This window comes from Alligator mississippiensis, chromosome 4 (assembly GCF_030867095.1).
Source record: "Alligator mississippiensis isolate rAllMis1 chromosome 4, rAllMis1, whole genome shotgun sequence".
NCBI lineage: Eukaryota > Metazoa > Chordata > Crocodylia > Alligatoridae > Alligator > Alligator mississippiensis.
Genome location: NC_081827.1, coordinates 245,696,428 through 245,715,850, shown reverse-complemented (window position 1 = coordinate 245,715,850; position 19,423 = coordinate 245,696,428). Strand labels below are relative to the sequence as shown.

Here is a 19,423-nt window from a genome sequence, read left to right as displayed (position 1 = left end):
TTTTAGGGATTACAGTCAGCGGCATTCATTAAACAGCCTCCTAGCAGCCAGATTTATGCTGATAGGTAAAAACCAATGTGATTAGTGAGATGAAATTGCTACCCCTCCCTGCCCTCTCCCACAACTGCATTCCGGTGCCAAACAGCCCTCAGCGCAGGAGAGCATCATTAGACATCACTGTTTCCCTTCCCTAGTCTGGATGAATAAAACAGCATCTTGGATAGATTATACAACTCGCATGCTCTGTGGTATTATTTATTTAGAAATCGTGAGTAAACTACAGCTGTAGTGTTCTCATTTTTCACAATTCTGATAGTTCAACAAACTGGGAAAACATTGGCATATTTTTATTAAGGTACAAAATACACCCCCTTGTTGCCTAAACACATATTTAAAACTTGTGAGAAAAGCTCTTATGCTCTAAATCAGATTAAAAATCTTTTCCTTATAAGGAGTCGTGGCAATACGGTGTTTAGTATAACAAGAGTTCTTTATCCATTTAAAAAGAGAAGACATGCTGGCAATATTAACCTAGCAACAGAGAGCAAAGCAGTTATAAAAACCATTGTGTGATCCACATTAGCAGAGTTTGAATTGTTATTTTAAAAACACATAGAAGAGCAGATAATACAAAACACATAAAACTAGGTCATATCAAACATCCTAAAGTTGATATTGTAGACATCTGCATTAAAGTAACTCGATACTTTATTCTGAGGCTCTAAATTAATCTTTTTTTAAGGTACCCTTTAAAATCCTTGCACTTCAAAAACACACGCAAAGTGGAAAAAGAAAATGACCCCATTTGGAATGATGTACAGCTACTGAAATTGTATTGTCACTGGATTATGCATATCAGCTTATGGCCTCTGATATTACCCATGAGCAACAAGAATTAAAAAGTGCCATTATTGTGAAAGGAAAGCAAAGTTACTAAGTCTGAGTGCATTAATTGCCTCTGAGAAGAGATCAGGTTTTTTAGATTTTTTTTGTTTGGTTTTTTTGCTTTTTTTTTTTTCAAAAGGCAGCAGCCTTCCTGACACAGCTTTAACACAGACAGTAGACTGTCAGGCTCTTAGGGCACACACGATTCTTTGGAAATTGCTTGGTATAAAGGAGTTTACCATCCAGACTCTTTTTTTTTTTTTCTTGGCTATTTTAAAACCTCTGGTAGTTTCCAGCTAATCATCAGTTGAAATCTGTTCCGTAGCGGCCACATAAATAAAGTAAAAGGACATTTTTAGCTAAGCTGGCTTTCTGCACACACAGACACACAAGTCACTGGATGTGCAATAACCTATATTTCACAGCAGCACACATATGAACCATGAATCTTTATTAAACTGACAAGCACAATAGGAAGTTTTGTGGTGCTATATATTTTCAATCTGTTACCTAAGGCACACGTCTGTGACTTCACCAAGGTGACAGATACCTCAAGGGAAAGATGACAAGTTAGAACTGCTTGGTTAAAAGGAAGGAAAGAAATATTCTCTCAGAGAAGCTGCTGGAGATCTAGGATAAGCAGTATTACTATGATTAACAGCAAACTGGAAGAGAAAATCAATGTATGCTTAAAGGTAAGACACAAAAACCCACTATTAAAGATGAATGAAACAGAAGGAAAGACCCAGATTGTTTCATTTCATCCCAACGTGCAAATTGCAATGCTAACTACAGTATCGCCTTCACTCGCAGTTATGTGAAGGAATGACTTCACTGTGGGAGAAGTCCATGGCCATCGGACCAAACCGGTCGACTGTGTGTTTGACAGAAGATATCTAGCCCAATGGTAAATGCAGATCTCGGGGAGCCATCACAGCTACGGTATTAGCCGATGGAAGTGATCGTGTAAACCAAACAATCGCGCTAAATGCAGGTTTTATGAATCCAGGGCATAAGTAGGGATTTGCTTTCCATATGATTGTTTCAGTATAAAATCAGGCTGGGCAACTTCACTGATTTATTTAAACTAAATCCAATCCCAACAGCAACTTAAAGTGCCTGCCGATTCCAACTAATGCCCATAAATAAAACAAACAGGTATCAACTGATCATGCTGAAGAAACAACCCTCCCCCGGTGACCTAAGCATCACTCTAGGTGCTTTTAATAACTTGGTTTTCTGAGCCTTGGAGATAAAGTCTTTGTAATGTGTTTTTTCAACTGTCTCTTCTGTTGAGTCGTTTCATTCCTCCTCCTCCTCCTCTTCCTCCTCCCCTTCTTTTCCCATTGTTTCCACAAGGAGATCTGCGGTGCAAGTTGCTTCCCCGAGGCTATTAACAGCTTTGCAGGTGTATTTGGCATCATCGTCCCCACAAACTTCAGAAATAGTCAAAGAACAGTTTCCGTCCTCGTCGTAATCGATCTGGAAGTGCCGAGACTCCTTAATGGACTGGTCATCTTTGTACCAGATCACCTCAGGGTCAGGGTAGCCTGTGGCAGCGGGGAAAGAGTGGCCGTTGCAGTAAACCAAGATATTAAATCGCATTCATCCCTACTTATCTTAGGTTCACATGGATTTCGGCACGTCTGAATCTAAGTCTGTCAAACCCTAATTAAAGTACATTAAAATGATCTACTATTTTAACTATACCTTTATCTGGTGCCTCTATACTACGAATAATACAAATGTGAAATGAAGGCTGTAGGTATGGGAACTCACCTTTTCCTATACTCTAACTAGAATATAGTAGAGAGCCTTTCACAGCAACTCATTCATCGACCAAGAGAAGACTTGAAACTCTTAGGACGAGCCTCCACAGCCCTTCACAACACAATGTCTTTCTCTACAGTCCCCAGTGCTTAGATTCTGGTCCGTAGCTTTACCTTATGGCAGCCTCGCAGGCACGAGAGCTACTCAAAATCTTTGCTGTGTTCACCATGGTGAGTTTGGGAGGAGGGGGTCCTGAAAGGCAGACTCTGGTTGCCTTTTGCAATACCTGTGCAGAAATATTCTCGGAGCCAAATTCAGGCCTTTGAGAGTCCTTTTGTGCTACTCTGTAAAGGGGCCAGAGAGGGGGTGTGGATCTCACCCTAGGAACAGAACATGTAAAATCTGTATATCCCCTTTCCTCCTGCATTTATTACTCTTTTGCCATAATATTACACCAATGATCACCTGTCAGATGCATGTTTTCCCTTCTCTCTTTTGTCATGAGTTGTTTTAGAAATCCCTCCTAATTTTTCCACCCCTTTTAGAGGCCCTCAATAATATTTTTGGCACCATCACTCATACTGAAAACAAGACAGCCCTCCTCCACACTTGTTCCAGTCTGAATTCATTCTCCTTGAATAGAGATAACCCCGTACCCACAATGAGATCTTGCAAGTGTCTTTTATGTCACTGACACTTCGAAATGCACTGCTTGCTACATCCTAGGGTTGCACTTTCCCTTTCACACCCCCATGCCTTGGTGGCTTCTAGTCAGCTTGTGACTAATAAACCCAGGTCTTTCTCTTCTTTGGTCTTTTCTGACTGATGAGCCCCAAGCTTATAGCTGAAATGCTTAATAGTCCCTAAGTGTATGACTTTCCAGTTTGTATTATTACATTTTATCTCATTTTTATTACTCCCATCCTCAAGGTCATTGTGACAGTTCAATGAAGTGCAGCACTGTAATACCCAGTTTCTTCTGCATGGCAAGCACAGAATATCGCCAAGCTGCTCAAAATGTATTCTACTATTGCAAAAATAAATACATATTTCAAAAAATCACACTGCAATGCACAGATATTGGTAAAGCTGAAGAGAACCACAGCAAAAAGGCAGGCTGGAGGCACAGAGATGGCAGAGTAGGGGGAGAAGAGAAATGAAGACACATGTTCATTTAAAGTACCTTCAATTTTGCAGTCAAATCTAGCAGCACTTCCTTCCACAACTTCTATATCAAGGATGGTTTTAGTGAAATAAGGCTTTACATGGGGCTTTTCCTCTACCACCTCTTCAAGGAAATCTAGGAGAACAAAAGGAAGGTTAGTTTTCATAGAATCATAGAAGTAGGGTCAGAAGGGACCTTGTAGATCTTCAAGTCCGCCCCCCTGCCTGGGCAGGAGGAAAACTGGGCTCAAATGACCCCAGCCAGGTAGACATCAAGTCTCTTCTTAAAGACCCCCAGGGTAGGAGCCAGCACCACTTCCCTTGGAAGTTGGTTCCAGATCCTAGCCGCCCTGACTGTGAAGTAGTTCTCACGGATGTCTAATCTAAACCTACTCTCCAACAACTTGTGGCCGTTATTCCTTGTTATCCCGGGAGGTGCTAGGGGAAACAAAGTCTCCCCCAAACCCTTCTGGTCCCCCCTAGTGAGTTTATAGACAGTCACCAGGTCCCTAACATCAGTTATGTTATAGAGGAAAATCTCTAGTGATGAATCGGAGGTTTGGATGACCAAACAATTGCTGAGAACTACCCATTGTTTCATTTCTCTTACTGCTAGATACCGACTGGAAGAGTGGAAGAGTTCCTTTTTGCTTTCATGTGTCTTTAACAGTTACACAAAGTCAGATTGTAAATAGGAGCAGGTATGTATAAGGCAACACAGTGTAAATTCTTCTCCTTCCCCTGAGTTTGTCCGGATCATGGCATTGGGCCTTTACTGGCAATTGGGGCAAAAAGTTCTAGCTTGGATTCTGTTTAAAAGAGTTGCTGTTGAGTGACACATCATACATCCTTAGCAGAACTCACTGTATACATAAAATTATCACTACATTGTACACATGACTGAAGTCTCTTACCTTCATTTCTATATTTTCTTTGACATATGCAGATACCTAAAGGAGTGATACAGTTCTCAAGACTGTTGAACACCTGCAGGTCTGACTGACATGCATGACTGTTATATGTAGTATATCTGAACATCAGGTAACTTTTTTAGGACCCTAAATATAGATTTGGGTGGCTAACTTTGGGCACTCATGTTGGAAAATTCTGGCCTTTGAGGAGAAGTGGCAGAACCGTGTTTGGGAACAAAGGATGGAGGACAGGATCCAAGGAGGAATACTCTGCACTGGCCCGGACCTGCAGGGAGCAAACCAGGAAAGCCAAGGCTGTGACTGAACTCCAACTAGCTACAAGTATCAAGGACAATAAAAAGTCCTTTTTCAGATATGTGGGAAGCTGGAGGAAAAGCAATGGCAGTATTGGACCCCTGCTAAACCAGATGGGACAATTGAATACCGATGCCCAGGAAAAAGCCAACTTGCTAAATGGGTACTTTGCATCAGTTTTTCACCAGTCCCTGGGGGCGCCCCTGCCCATTACAGGACAGGGAGGTCTGGGTGAGGGAGATTCCTTACCCTCTATCAATGCTGGCCTCGTGAAGGAACACCTTGAGGGGCTGGACACCTTCAAGTCAGCCGGCCCTGACAATCTACACCCCAGGGTACTTAAGGAGCTGGCTAGCATCATAGCCCAGCCCCTGGCACGGATCTTTGAGAACTCCTAGCGCTCTGGTGTAGTGCCCAAAGACTGGAAGAAGGCCAATGTGGTGCCTATCTTCAAGAAAGGGAGGAAAGTGAATCCAGCAAACTACAGGCCCATCAGCCTGACCCCTATCCTGGGGAAGGTCTTAGAAAAAATCATCAAGGAGGCCATCCTTAACAGACTGGCTGATGGCAACATCCTGAGGGATAGCCAGCACGGGTTTGTTGTGGGTAGGTCTTGCCTTGTCACCTTTTATGACCAGATGACCTATCACCTGGACAAGGGCGAGGTGATTGATGTCATATATCTTGACTTTAAAAAAGCCTTCGATCTGGTGTCCCACAATCACCTCTTGGCAAAACTGGCCAACTGTGGCCTCGGGTCCACCATGATCTGCTGGCTGGGAAATTGGCTCCGTGGTTGGACCCAGGGGGTGGTGGTTGATGGAAGTCAATCGTCATGGTGCCCTGTGACCAGTGGGGTCCCCCAAGGCTCTGTCCTTGGGCCAACACTATTCAACATCTTCATCAATGATGTGGACACTGGAGTCAGAAACGGACTGGCCAAGTTCGCTGATGACACTAAACTCTGGGGTAAGGTGTCTGCACCTGAGGACAGGAGGGCAATCCAGGCTGACCTTGACAGGCTCAGGAAATGGGCAGACAAGAACCTGATGCTGTTTAACACCGAAAAATGCAAAGTTCACCACCTCGGGAAGAAAAACCCACAGCATGCTTATAGGCTCAGCAGTGCTACTCTGGCTAGCACTACGGACAAAAAGGACTTGGGGTCGTGAGTGACCACAAGATGAACATGAGCCTTCAGTGTGATGCTGCGGCTAGTAAAGCGACCAAAATGCTGGCTTGCATCCATAGATGCTTCTCAAGCAAATCCCAGGACGTCATTCTCCCCTTGTACTTGACCTTGGTGAGGCTGCAGCTGGAGTACTGCGTCCAGTTTTGGGCTCCACGATTCAAAAAGGATGTGGAGAAGCTTGAGAGCATCCAGAGAAGAGCCGCGTGCATGATCAGAAGTCAGGAAAACAGATCTTACGACAACAGGCTGAGAGCCCTGGGGCTCTTTAGCCTGGAAAAGCGCAGGCTCAGGGGCGATCTGATGGCCACCTACAAGTTTATCAGGGGTGTTCACCAGGATCTGGGGGAACGTTTGTTCACCAGAGCGCCCCAAGGGATGACAAGATCGAAAGGTCACAAATGTCACAACCCAAGGGTGTGAATTGGTGTGTGTGTGCTTCGGCACTGCTAAATTATTTTCCCGCCGTTTGTAGCTTTCTTTGCAGGGTGCATTTCTGAGCTGCAGAGAGGAGATGCACGGTGCAAAGGAGTTCCCGCCACCCGCATGCAAATTTGTGTCCCGCTATTGGCCAGTTCTAAATTATTCCCACGTGGCGGTTAGCAATTGGTTTGCTAGCCGTATCAGAGGCTTGAGTGGTTTCCGCCCAAGTTGGAGGACTCCACGAACATCAGGAGGAGGAGACTTCATGTCTCGTGAAGATCTCTAAGCGCTGCGGAGCCTATCGGACCCAGCGTGTATCTCAAGAAGGCTACAGGGGTCTGATCAGCCTCTCGCCTCTCCCCGTCGCCGCCTGATCCCTCGACGTACCCTTCCCTGCGCGCAAAGTTCCATGGAGCCTAGCAAACTTCGTGCGAGTGAATTTTGAGTGAATCCAGAGCTCTGTCCGAGTCCTTAAACTGGGACTTAAGCAAAGTATTCCTGGAAGTTTTCCAGCCTACACCGCGACCATCTACGGTGTAAGTAAACAATCTTAAACAACCATTAAGTGTCCGTGCCTAATTCTAGCGTGCCGCCTGCCTTCCCCGACCCAGCATATCCGGGCTGCTGGCCACAGCCCGCTGCGCGAAAAAAGGGCCCCGGATCATTCCCAGCCTGCACAACAAACTCCTCCATGACCATTTCAGGCTGGACATAAGGAAGAACTTCTTTACTGTCCGAGCCCCCAAGGTCTGGAATAGACTGCTGCCAGAGGTGGTTCAAACACCCACTTTGAATGCCTTCAAGAGACATTTGGATGTTTATCTTGCTGGGATCCTATGATCCCTGCTGACTTCCTGCCCCTGGGGCAGGGGGCTGGACTCGATGATCTTCTGAGGTCCCTTCCAGCCCTAATGTCTATGAATATATAATGTCTATGAAACAGACACAGAATACTGCCAGCGCCCTACTTCCGCTGGTACGATTCCTCTATTACTTGCATGGGAACTAAATTCTCCCATTCAGTGCTTCTAATTATAATCACTATCCTCCCAGACTGAAACAAGGGCAGCTGATAAATACACCTTTACAACGAAACATTAGAACAAGTATTTTTTGCTGCTCAAGTGTGTGCAGTGCACCGTTCTGAGTAACAGATCAATACAGGTGGAGACTGTAACCAAAGGCTCCTGTTCCTAAAAAGGGGAAAGCATGGCAGGCTAACTACGGTGTAAGCAGACAAGCAGCTGAGGCAAGGGCTGAATGCAGCAGACCCAAGCTGCAAGGGGGAAGAGCAAGCTGCCCGTTAGACCTAAAGAGGAACATCTGTGTGGGCTAGAGCGTCACCTGGCTCAGAGTGGGCAGCGGTAGATAGGACCCCTGTCAGAGGGGGAAAGAGGATGGCTATCTTGCAGAGAGCTGAGATCTCTGGAGAGAGGCTGCATGAACCCCACATGGAAGCACACAGAGGGCAGAGAGGTGAGAGGCCCCAGGGAGGCGGTCTGCTCAAATATTTGTCTACCCAGAGTGGGGGAGGTTTTTGTTAAGGTGGTAGCTTACCTTTTTTTCCCCCTTTCTTGTTTAAACCGATGGACCAGGTGTGGCTATAAGGGGTGAAGAGGAGCCACGGTAGGGTGCCTGAGGGGCACAATGAGATTTAGAGACCTGCCAGGGGCAGGGTGTAAAACATAGGTGGCCTGAGGCCAAGGGAGCTGAAGCCTGAGCCTGAAAGGGACAACAGAGGCAGCCTGAAGCCAGGTCGGCTTGAGTTGGAGCTTGAGAAGACAAAGATGGGGTGCTGAGGGCGCCCAGAGCCTGAGAAAGGTGAAATGAGGGCCAGAAGGGCCCAGAGCCCAGGAGGTGTGAAAAGAGGGCAAGGGCCCAGAGCCCAAAAAGGGACAAGACGAGGGGCTGAAGCCCAGAAGCTAAGGTCCGGTGGAGCAGACCTAGACTAAGAAAGGCAAAGCCAGAGAAAAGGGGCCAAAGCTGGGAAAACCAAAGCCCCTACAAAGGTATTGAAGCCTGAGAAGGCCAACCAGTGTGGTGGAGCCAGGCAACCTCTCTGAAGATGTATCGTGTACCATCTGTACCATCATGGGTATGGCAACAAGGGCAGACAGAGGCCATGAACACAACTCTTAAGGCACCCAGAAGGCAGGTTGGCAGTGGACAGGACTCCCCCTGGGCAGCCTCCCAACCTTTGTTTAGAACATCAAGGCGTAGCAGGCGAGCAGTGGGGAAGGGCACCCCGGGGAATGGGAGGAGGCAGGAGTTGTGTGTCCACTCAAGGGGACCACAGCACCACTAGCCCTGTTACATACAAAATTATGACTTTCTGACATGGTTCTTTAAAGGAGAAAAATGAGGGAGCATCAAGAGTTGACAGGAGTGACTGACTTTGCTGGTCTCTTGTATTTTGTTTAGCTTCTACTTTGTGTGACAGAGGCTGCCCAAAAAGTTAGTTTTCAACTTGCTCGTTGGTTGGTCTAAGAAGTGGAGATTGCACAGATAAAGCCACCACTCCATCTTACACATCAGTGAAGCGGCTTACCTTCATTTTCTATCTTTTCTGTGTTTATGGGACTGGTAGGTGAACTCGCAGAGGCCTTCCTTCCACTCAGGCCAGAGATCATGGCCATGGATGACAGTCTTCCTATTGCTCGGACAGCATGGCCTGTTTTCTGAAAAGTAACATAAAGGCTTCTAGTCAGTCCAGCTCCCACAGGCATCCACCTTATCTCTAGCTATATAGCTGCAAACATGCAACTTGAGGTCTGATCCAAAGCCCACTGTAATCAGTGGACAGATTAATGAGAAACCCTGTTCAAGATTAGAGAGACAGACTTGATTTACCACTTTCAGATGCAGACACAAACTTTTGCAAAGGATTCAGATCCATGGACCACATGTCTCCTTAGCAGGGGATGAAACACATCCCTGTACAGAGGGCCCACACGAGGCCTATCCACAATTTAAATGTCACTGAAGTCCTTAAATTATAACTTAAATACAACTTGTGTGATTGATAGGCCCGAGGCTGAAACAGATTACCCAGGAATCTCCATCCATAGAGGTTTTTAAGACCCAGGTAGACAAAACCTTGGCTGGGATGATACAACTGGGGATAGTCCTGCTTGCAGCAGGGGGTTGGACTAGATGACCTCCTGAGGTCCCTTCTTACCCTAACTTCCCATGATTCCAGCTATGATGCTGGCCCTTTGTGGGATGCTGAATTTCACCTTGAAATAAATAGTTTATAATGATTATAAAGGTGCAACTGAAGTCACCTAAGCAAGCCTCTATAGTGACATATTAGCTGATGTGAAAACAATCACCAAGCGATGAAAATACTCTCTGCTGACATTCTCTATAATATGGACACCAAGTGCTGTACCTTTTGTAAGGTCTGTTTATAAGCACCTGAGAAATGTATAAATAGGACATGGTCAAAGGCACGAGGGAACCCATGTAGTTCAGTATTTTGTATGGTGGCCAAAAGATTTCATCCAGGCCACGAGGCATCTGCTTCTCTAGCATCAAGAGAAAAGAAATAATGAAGCCATCTGGCAGGGAACAGATAAATGTCTGAGAAGGCTGGTGCTCAAAGAAGTGGGAGACACTGGGCTAGAAGAATAATTCCCTAGTACATCTTTCCAGAGACCAGCTTGGTAACATCAACATAACTGCTCAGCTCAGCTTTTTAAGCACACAAAAAGCACCCTCTTCCTCATAACCCCATAAACAGAGGAAGGGAAAACCCATACTTAGAGTCAAATGTTTCAGCACAATTGTGATGTGCCCCTGCCCCTGCCCATCATTAAACTAGCAAGAGAAACCATAGCTGTCTCCTGCACTTATGTTCGGAGGACTGCAACTGGGGTTTTGCATTAGCAGCGGCAAGAGCTGTCTGCAGTAAGTTCTTCCAGGATCACGGTAATTAGAAATAACGAGACTCATTAGGATTTCTAGCCCACTTCCTTGCCCTCTTTATTACCTGCCATTTTCTTCTGGCCATATATTTCTTCATCCTGTCTTTGGAAAGTTTTTTGGCTTCCATGGTTTTGGTGTCTTTTTGCAGCCAAGGATGCTGAAGGCACTTAGTACAATCTAAACGACTCCTGTTTTTACATAAAGAAACAAAGTTAGTATGCCCAATATGCAGGATAAAACCATTTATGTCATTGCTTTGCCTTTTCTATTTTAAGCAAATGATCTCACTAGACTGCACTAGTTTTGGTGACCCAGCTTGCATGGTATTGCTTATTAACTGCAAATTCTTACTGCCTGTGACATTCTCTGCCCATTCTAAGACTTCACAAGGTTTTCTATGGGGAACACTTCACATTTTTAAAGGACCAATGAAGTACTGTCCAAAAAGAAATATGCATCATAGCTGAAGGACAAGTACAGCACAGTCACAGTCCACAGCATTCATTTCTGCCATAAGGCCTACTCAGAGTCCTGCTCGTCTCCTTCCTATCCGTATGCCCTTATACTTACTAACTTTCCCGTTCTTGCACACCATGTCTATTCCACCATCAAATAAATTAAACAATTTATTTAACTGTATGTTATGTGTATATAACTCTTTGTTCTGTGTTTTCTGTTTTGACAAGATGCTATCCACAACACTCCCTTGTATGTCGGTCACAGACACTGGCATGCTTTATCCGAGCTAGACCAAATAGCTGCTAGGCTTAGATGGACCTTTCACTTTTTTTGACCTTTGTATCTTTTGGATCATAAACCTTCCAGGACAGGAGCTCTCTCTTCCCTAGGTTTGTTCAGTGTCTGCTGCAATGGGGCCCCAATCCTGATGGGAACCTGTGGGGGTTACTGTAAAATAAACATTTGCTATTATTACTAAAACATGTGTGAAGCTCTGGTTTTTGTGAGGCTGCACCTTATGAGAACCATTGGGAAGTGTACTGTCATGGTAGTGCCACCCATTGAGGGGCACAAGCAGCACTAAACAAAATCCTATGAGCAACCCAGTCAAACCAAAAGCAGCACATCATGCAGACATCTGTAGCTCTCATGTGCCGCAGCAGTACATTCAAGATGATGATGGCCACACAAACTACATAACACAACTTCCATGCATTTGGGCTATGGGTCCAACCCTGCAGCAGACATTCAAGTGAAAATGCTCCACCCAGTCTGTGCGATGTAAGGCAGACGATGGCTGCGTGCACACGCACAGGCACTGGTGCGATCAGAGCCCCTTCCACAATAACACCGAAGTGCTTGCAAAAAGGGGCCTGCAGGGTCAGTTAGATGCCAAGTGTGTCAAATGCAACAGTTTTACTTCATATCCTTCTTTAGAAGATTGCTGATGAAGTCCTTGGCATCATCGGAGATTTCATCAAAAGCTTCATCATCAAAGTCCCATGTGGCTGAGGTAACGTTAGCTAAGGTTTCGTTGTCATTGTCTCCCATGAACGGGGAAAGTCCACTGACCCTGGAGATAAAAATGCACAAAACAAACCATGTCAGTCTTCAAATGGAGCAGACAGCAGTTCAAATTCTCAGTGGCCTTTTCCCAATCTTGGCAGATCTGTACCAGTACAAGTTGTCCTATAACAATTTAAAAAGCAGATAGACCTGAACATTAAAGCCTAGACAAAATTCATGGGAACAATTCTACTTCTTACTGGGCACGTCTACACGAGACATTTATTGTGGAGGTGCCTAATTAGCTACGCAGTAAAGTCTCAGCATCCACATGAGACTGCAGTAAACTAATAAATGCCACCGTAGATGAGTACTCGTCAATGCAAGGACTGTCCTAAGGTGGCATTATTCACTGAGCAGCAGCACCTGGGGCTGGCTGGGGCACGGGGGTGCTAGTGTGGGGGCTGCCTGCCAGCTAGCCCCACACTGGAGCACCCTTGTGCCCCAGCCAGCCCCTGCACAGCACGCTGAGCCAGGTCAGAGCAGCCCTGGGCTGGCAGGCTGACCCCAGGGTCCTCCGCCAGTCGGGGCAGCTCTGCCCCAGCTCAACATGCTGTGGTCCCGGGCACACGTGTAGACGTAGCGCCTGGGAGCCACAAACTCCAGCATGAACTATGCCAGAGTTTATTCAATCGCATTAATGACACGTGTAGATGCACATTCTTTGAGGTATTTTGTGGGGAAATAACTGCCGTTTGGTAAAGATGAAGAGGAGAGTAAGAGTTTGTTACCAATTTGTTATATAAAGTTCAGTTCAGCTCTGGCAAGTAACTAAGTACAAAAATTACATCTGACTTAGAATATCTGCTCCCTGAGCGCATCCAGCACCATCCTGCCAACCTGGTAACAAAAGTGCTTCTTGTTCCTGTTACCCCCCGAGGGCCAACACAGCTGAGAGAGAAAGAAAGAGCTGGAACCTGTCCCCTCCCACACGTTAACACAGCTGTGCTCTAAACAATCATTACAGGGCCAGATATAGCCCAGCGACTTCATTACAGTCAACTGAATTGCACAGATATATCTGAAGACATAATTTTGCCTTCAGGTCTTCTATTAATGATAGAGGTGCGTATAAAGGAAACAACACCCGCTGATTTCTATAGCCTGGGTTGAATCTGCAGGGCAGGCAGAGTAGAAATCTTTGTACTGAACAGCTTTGATCTGTGGACCCTGAGAGACAACAGGCAGGAGGAGCAGGTAGAGGGCAGCTGGAGCCAGAGTCCCACACACCAGGGCATGAACCGCCCGGCTGAAGCTTCTTCCCCACCCGGAGGGCCGCAAGACGAGCCACCGCTCGAGGCGAGGGGAGCGGAGCAGCAGCCGCACCGGGAGCAGCCCTGCTGATAAGCTGTGCACGCTGGCTGGGGCCATGCCGACAGGAGTGGGCTGGAGCACAGCATGGGCTACCCCGGTGGGGCTCGGCCCCATATGGAGCGCCATGGGGCAGCCACGGACTGCACTGACTGGGTGAGCTCTGCTGCACGTGCCCCCTGCTCCCACCTCACCCCCAACCGGCTCCTGGGACCTAGCACCCAGGCAGCCCCCCTGCCCCCCAAACACACGTGTGGACATGCCCCCACCCGCCGCGCACACCCCACACACCTTTCCCACTGGGCACAGACTGTCCTGCGATCCTATCGCATGCTCCCTGCCTCTGCCATCTCCCTCCTGAACACTGCTCCCCACCTGCCCGTGGCCCCATCCTACACAGGGAGTTTTGGTGAGTTGCTGCAGCACAGGGGGACTGGTGCTGACCTGGCCTGCCACAAATCGTCAAAACTCCCCGTGTGGCCCTTGGGCACAAATAATTGCCTACCCCTGAGCCAGGCTGTTCTCAGCGGTGGCAGATGACAGAACAAGGAGCAATGGTCTCAAGTTGCAGCAAAGGAAGTTGAGGTTAGATATTAGGAAGAATTTTCTCACGAGGAGGGCAGTAAAACGCTGGAACAGGTGACCCCGAGGTGGTGGAAGCTCCATCCTTGAAGGTTTTGAAGACCTGGTTAGACAAAGCCTTGTCTGGGATGATGTAGTTGGGGCTGGTCCTGCTCTGAGCAGGGGATTGGACTAGATGTGACCTCCTGGGGTCGCTTCCAACCCTCATTTCTATCATTCGAAATCATTTTTGCTTACAACCACATGGTTAAATTCAGGCCGTAGCGTGACTGAGAGGGGCCGACCAGGGCAGCAGCCGCAGGTGCCCCCTTCGTGTGTGTCAGGAGAGGTGGGGAAGAGGGTGCAAGAGCAGGTATTGCCATGGTGGCAGCAGTGCTGTTGTAATCAGCATGGCAGGAGCCAGTGCTGGCCTGGATGCCATGTGGCTGCCCCACTGCCAGGCCTCTGAATCCAGGCCAGTGAGTGAGACACGATGGATAATACCCCACAAACATACCAAAATTGTCCAGATTCCCCAGGCATTTGCTTTGCTGCTCTTCATTAATTCATTAATACTTTTTATTCATTTGTTTTTCAACAGACAATCAAATTAGAAAACCACATCGAAGAATGCTGTTTCAAGACAGCTTGTGCTCTATTAAATACTTGTAAGGTGACAACCTATTCCCGGTTATAACATTTACCACTAGGGGGCAACTTAGCCCAAACCATTTTTTTCAATATACTTGGATTCTTTTTGTCTTTCCTTATTTTTACAGTTATCCATCTTTATAAAAGCCACATTCATCTGATAAAGGAACAAGAAGAACACAGATTTTTTAAGCTACTATAATGAGCTTCAGGGAATGGATCTGGCCCAAGCCCTTCCACTGTCTTTTTTTCTACATTGAGGCAATGATTATAGGCCACGAACATAGATGTTCAGTTTTATACATTTAGTTTTCATTCTGACAAAGTACATAAACAGTTAGGCGGGTCTATATAATGGGAGGTAGAGTGTACCATGTTATTAAAAGCGGCAGGAGAGATTCCTAGAATATTTTTCTACTGGGGCTGGGTCCTTGCATAAAATCCAATGGAAAATCTCCTATTGACTTGCAGAAGACCAGGGTTTCTTCCCCTTGTATGTTTTTTTCCTACTACTACATATGCATATAACACTGAGTTAAGAAAAGAATAATATGAAGTTCGCTGTACTTCAAAATGTTCACAATGGCTCTGAGAGCTCCCTGCTACGCGTCAGCATGGAGCAAAAGGACGAGGTAAAGAACTGGACTTGGTCTGCTGGGGAAGTGCTAGTCAATGCAGTATCACAAGATAAATTTATTTTATTTGCATTTAATTACCTCTGTTTCAGTTAAATGCTGTCTTCAGAGCTGATGATTTAATGGCATGTTGCTTCCATCCATCGCCAAAAAAGCTGCTGAGACCACTTGCCAAATAGTACAGAATGGGGTCCACATCTGCAGGACTTCAAGGAATGGTCTGCCCCTCACTGAACAGACCTGCCACTAAAGCCTGGGATCCAGGGACACTTTTAAAAATCTCCTTAATTCCTAAGCAGGCATGAAGGTAAGAAAAGGATGAAATGTAAAACACCAGAAAAGGCTGCTAGTCTGGACCGGCAGGGAGTTGCAAGGGATGGTATAATGCCTTTTCCGGTAGAGGTATCTCACCCAATATTTTGACCTGGAGGAGGTTCTAGTGAAATAGAGGTTGAATGTTGCAAGATGCTGATGAATCGGACCCCAATCCTGAAAAACATTTTGTATACGTGTAACTTGAGGCATGCACGCAGTCCCACTGAAGTGAACAGGATTCTACAATGGCCAAGGCAATATTTTCTCACGTTGTCACGAACCTACAATATTTTGAGGTGTTTGTGGAGTGCTATGCATGTTTTCTTGAGCTTGTTTCACAAGCTTAAAATCAAACACATACTTAAGCTCCTTGTAGAATCAGGGCCAGACTCAAACCCTGGGGGTGAAATCTTTGCCTCGCTGAAAGTCAACTGTTTTTGCTCTTCATGGGACAGAATTTCATCCTTTTTGGCTAACTCTTAGTGAACATCAACAAATGTTACAACTGAGGGCTACCTACATTGATTCGATTCACTTAATCCTTTCTTTAATTATTTGCATTTAATTCAGACAGATGAGTAGACATCAGGGTCAGAGTCAGGACACTGGCCGTTTTGTGATGCTTGAGTGCTATATTATAAAACTTTTTGACTAAGGCAATTTTTTTCCCACGTTGTCACAAACCTACAATATTTTGAGGTGCTTGTGGGATGTCGTGCCTGTTTTCTTGAGCTTGTTTCACTGATATGGCATGTATAGTCTTCAAGTATAGGGAGTGTCAAGCTGTATTAACCCTATTGTCCTTCCGTTTGTATGCACTGTGGTACTGGATAGACATGTACGGCACATGTTATAACGAGGCCAGGACTGCATTCATGAGAACGATCTCCAGGTATTGCTGCATAAGCAATGGGTTTCCAGTAGCTGTTGCACTAAAAACCTCAACACTGCACTTAACAGTGTGCTGAGTCTCATAACGGGCTGCATATTAACTTACACACAGATGTACTCCCTGTACTCTTGGGCATTAGACCAAGCAATATAAGAAGACAGAATCGAACATCATTGCTGGCAATAGAGGCAAGAGATGATGTGTATCACCTGCTCCACCAACTGTTACCTGAAGACCTGAATAGATGGAGGCTTAAGAGGCTTAAAAGTCATAAACTGTTTATACATGCAGCCCATAAGCTCCTGGAAGAGATTGGGGATGCTGAACCAAACCTATGGACAGCAACAAGTGGGACCACTAGGAAAGATCAGACCTATTCCAACAGCATTTTATACCAACGCCAAATGAATCCGCTTTTGGGCAAAACCTTGACAGAAAAGCATAGATCAAACTGAACAGATCTGTGAATGGATGCTTCAAAACAACACTTCACAAAATGAACATCTTGGACAGCCCCTGCATGAATATGGTGTCCAACAAACAGCACAGCACTTCATCGAAAGCTGTAGTCTTTACAAATGCCCAGATGGGGTAGACTGAATCCGCACATTGAGCAATAATTTTAGACAGTGGCTCACAGATTTGGAAGTTGATACCTGATGCCATATGAAAGACAGTTTCACACTTGGGAGAGGCTCAAAGCCTAAATGACTAGAGAAGTAATCACTGAGAATTGGCATCTGACATGGTTATGTGTCTAATGGACAATCAAATAGACCCTGGAGGACGTGGTCTGAGGTACAAGCCAGGTCCTTCCAGATAATGATGAACTTACCTTCTATAAGGAGAGGCCTGTGGCAAGAACAACACCTTGGAACAGGCTATTCAGGAAAGGATATTTCTCACAGCGGGGAAATTAAATGAGACGGTATCTTTAGGATACTGGATAAGTAATCTTTATGTCTGAAAGGGTATATATATTATCCTGATCATAATGACATCAGGAAAGATTTCTGGTTGAATGGACAAATATACTTTTGGGAAGGGGAAGAAGCTGTATGCAGCGTGGGCTCCCCAAGAATTCAGTGGATATTGTATGTAAATGGCCAGATAAGAAACCATACTCAAGCTATGCCTGGAGAACAAGTGTTTGGTCCTTGCTTTGGTATCTGTAACAGAGCCAAAGAATTTACCTGATGCAAATACCGCAGAACTAGCTGTGCTGCAGTAGCACCATGGGCTAGAGCCTTGCATGGAAGACAGGAGCACAGAAGAGGCCAGTAGCAGTAAGTCACCTTGAGGCTGAGCCAGCAAACTAAACCAGGAAATACCTGAGGCAGCTCAAGGAGGCCTGGGGCCAGCAAAGGGCAGGGCCAGGGAGGTATATAAATACAAGCCCTGAGCCAGCAGGTTGGTCTGGCCCTGGAGGCTGCAGAGGCAAGAGCTCCAGAGCAGGGGGAATGCAGGAGCTCTCCTAGCTGACACTAGGGCTACCTGGAGGAAGGTGAACTGGGTGCTGGTGCCCTACAGGAGAATATAACCAGGGGTAAAGGGAAGCCTTGTTATGCAGGCAGGTTGCCATGGTTTACGTTTGGACCCAGTGAGGGTTTAGTGTGTGTTTGCTAGAAGGCTTACTCCTGGGTTACAGAGTCAAACCAATGTTCTGGAGTGGCTGAAAGGGGGGAATGTGGAGGCCACGGCGGGGCACCTGAGGGCACGTGGTGATTTAACCTATATGCCAGGGTCATGCCAGGGGCATGCCAGTGTTTAGAGCCCCGCTAGGGGCCTTGATTCAGGGCATGCCATACACTTAGACCGGAAGGGGAGTTTAAAGCCCAGAGAGAGAGGAAGAGAGAAAAACTGAAGCCTAGCTTGGGCAAGGGCAAAGCCAGGGCCAGGGGCTCCTGTGCACAAAAAGGACAGAGACAAGGGCCAGGGGAGGCCCAGGAGCCTAAGTCGATTCATTGAGTGTATCCCAGGACAGGGCAAAGATGAAGCCAAATTAGGAGGTCAAGGGCTAGAACCAAGAAGCCAGGTCAGGCACAGTGGGCCCAGGCTAAGGGAATCAGTGGGAGAAAAGGGGCTGAGGTCAGGAAGGATGAGGGTATAGAGGCCTGAGGTGACCTGCTATCCGGTTGGGTCCAAGTGCCCACTGAAGTCATTAACTGGTAACATTTGAGAGGCATGAGAATGGCTGCAGGGGAGGACAGGGGCTGTGATTAAAGCTCCCAGGTACCCTGGGAGAACTAGCCGGCATCTAGAGGAACTGAGGTCACTCTAAGACCCATTAGGCAGCCTCCCTTCCAATCAAACCATAACATCAAGGCATGGCAGGCAAGTGAGAAGGGAAGGATAGAGCTGGAACAGGATAAGGGCTGTGTGGTCAACAGGGTATTCCAGCCATCCCTGGAGCCCAAACCTGGTTATAGTATTCTGGATATTCTGGCTGACAGGAGAAAATGCAGGATCTTGTTTTTATAATAAATCCTGTTGTTACCTATTATAATTTACTATTGTCAGTGCATCTCAGAAGCACATCTGATCACATCTTGGATGGGTGTGTCACATATGTGATATTATATGTAATAGCCCTTGGAGCCCATAGAGTGCAAGATGGATTCTGTCCTGTCTTTCTGCATCATCAACACTGTTAAATCAATTATTGATGCAGCTAGAATCTCTGGCTTAAATCAGCAAAGTACATATGAACGTACTTAAGGGCAGCTATGTTCAGCAAAGCATTTAAGCATGTGCCTAAGTTCAACAGAAGTCACCATTACTAATGATGATATAGGAGGCAGAAAAAAGTCATTTCGCTTCTCTGATCAGGTGGGTTCTGCAATTCAAAACCCACACTCATTTTTAAGCAATATCTTTTCCAACTGTAATCAGATCATAAGTGAACCCAGCCCTCAATCAGCAGTTACTTAGCAGCTCAATTTAATTGATA

At 46.1% G+C, this 19,423-nt stretch overlaps 1 protein-coding gene across 4 annotated transcripts in view; it reads right to left on the bottom strand.

Moving 5' to 3' along the window:
• Window positions 1-239: 239 nt before the first annotated feature.
• MYLK (myosin light chain kinase) overlaps window positions 240-19,423 on the bottom strand; it is a 356,584-nt gene continuing 337,400 nt past the window's right edge. For all 4 annotated transcript variants that reach the window (XM_006259414.4, XM_059727477.1, XM_014599482.3 and 1 more), the window contains 5 exons: window positions 11,963-12,115; window positions 10,649-10,772; window positions 9,206-9,335; window positions 3,839-3,955; window positions 240-2,435 (listed from right to left, as the gene is read on the bottom strand). In XM_006259414.4, coding sequence (XP_006259476.3) covers window positions 2,188-2,435; window positions 3,839-3,955; window positions 9,206-9,335; window positions 10,649-10,772; window positions 11,963-12,115 — 772 coding nt within the window. In that variant the 3' untranslated portion in view covers window positions 240-2,187. The remainder of the gene's footprint in view (window positions 2,436-3,838; window positions 3,956-9,205; window positions 9,336-10,648; window positions 10,773-11,962; window positions 12,116-19,423) is intronic.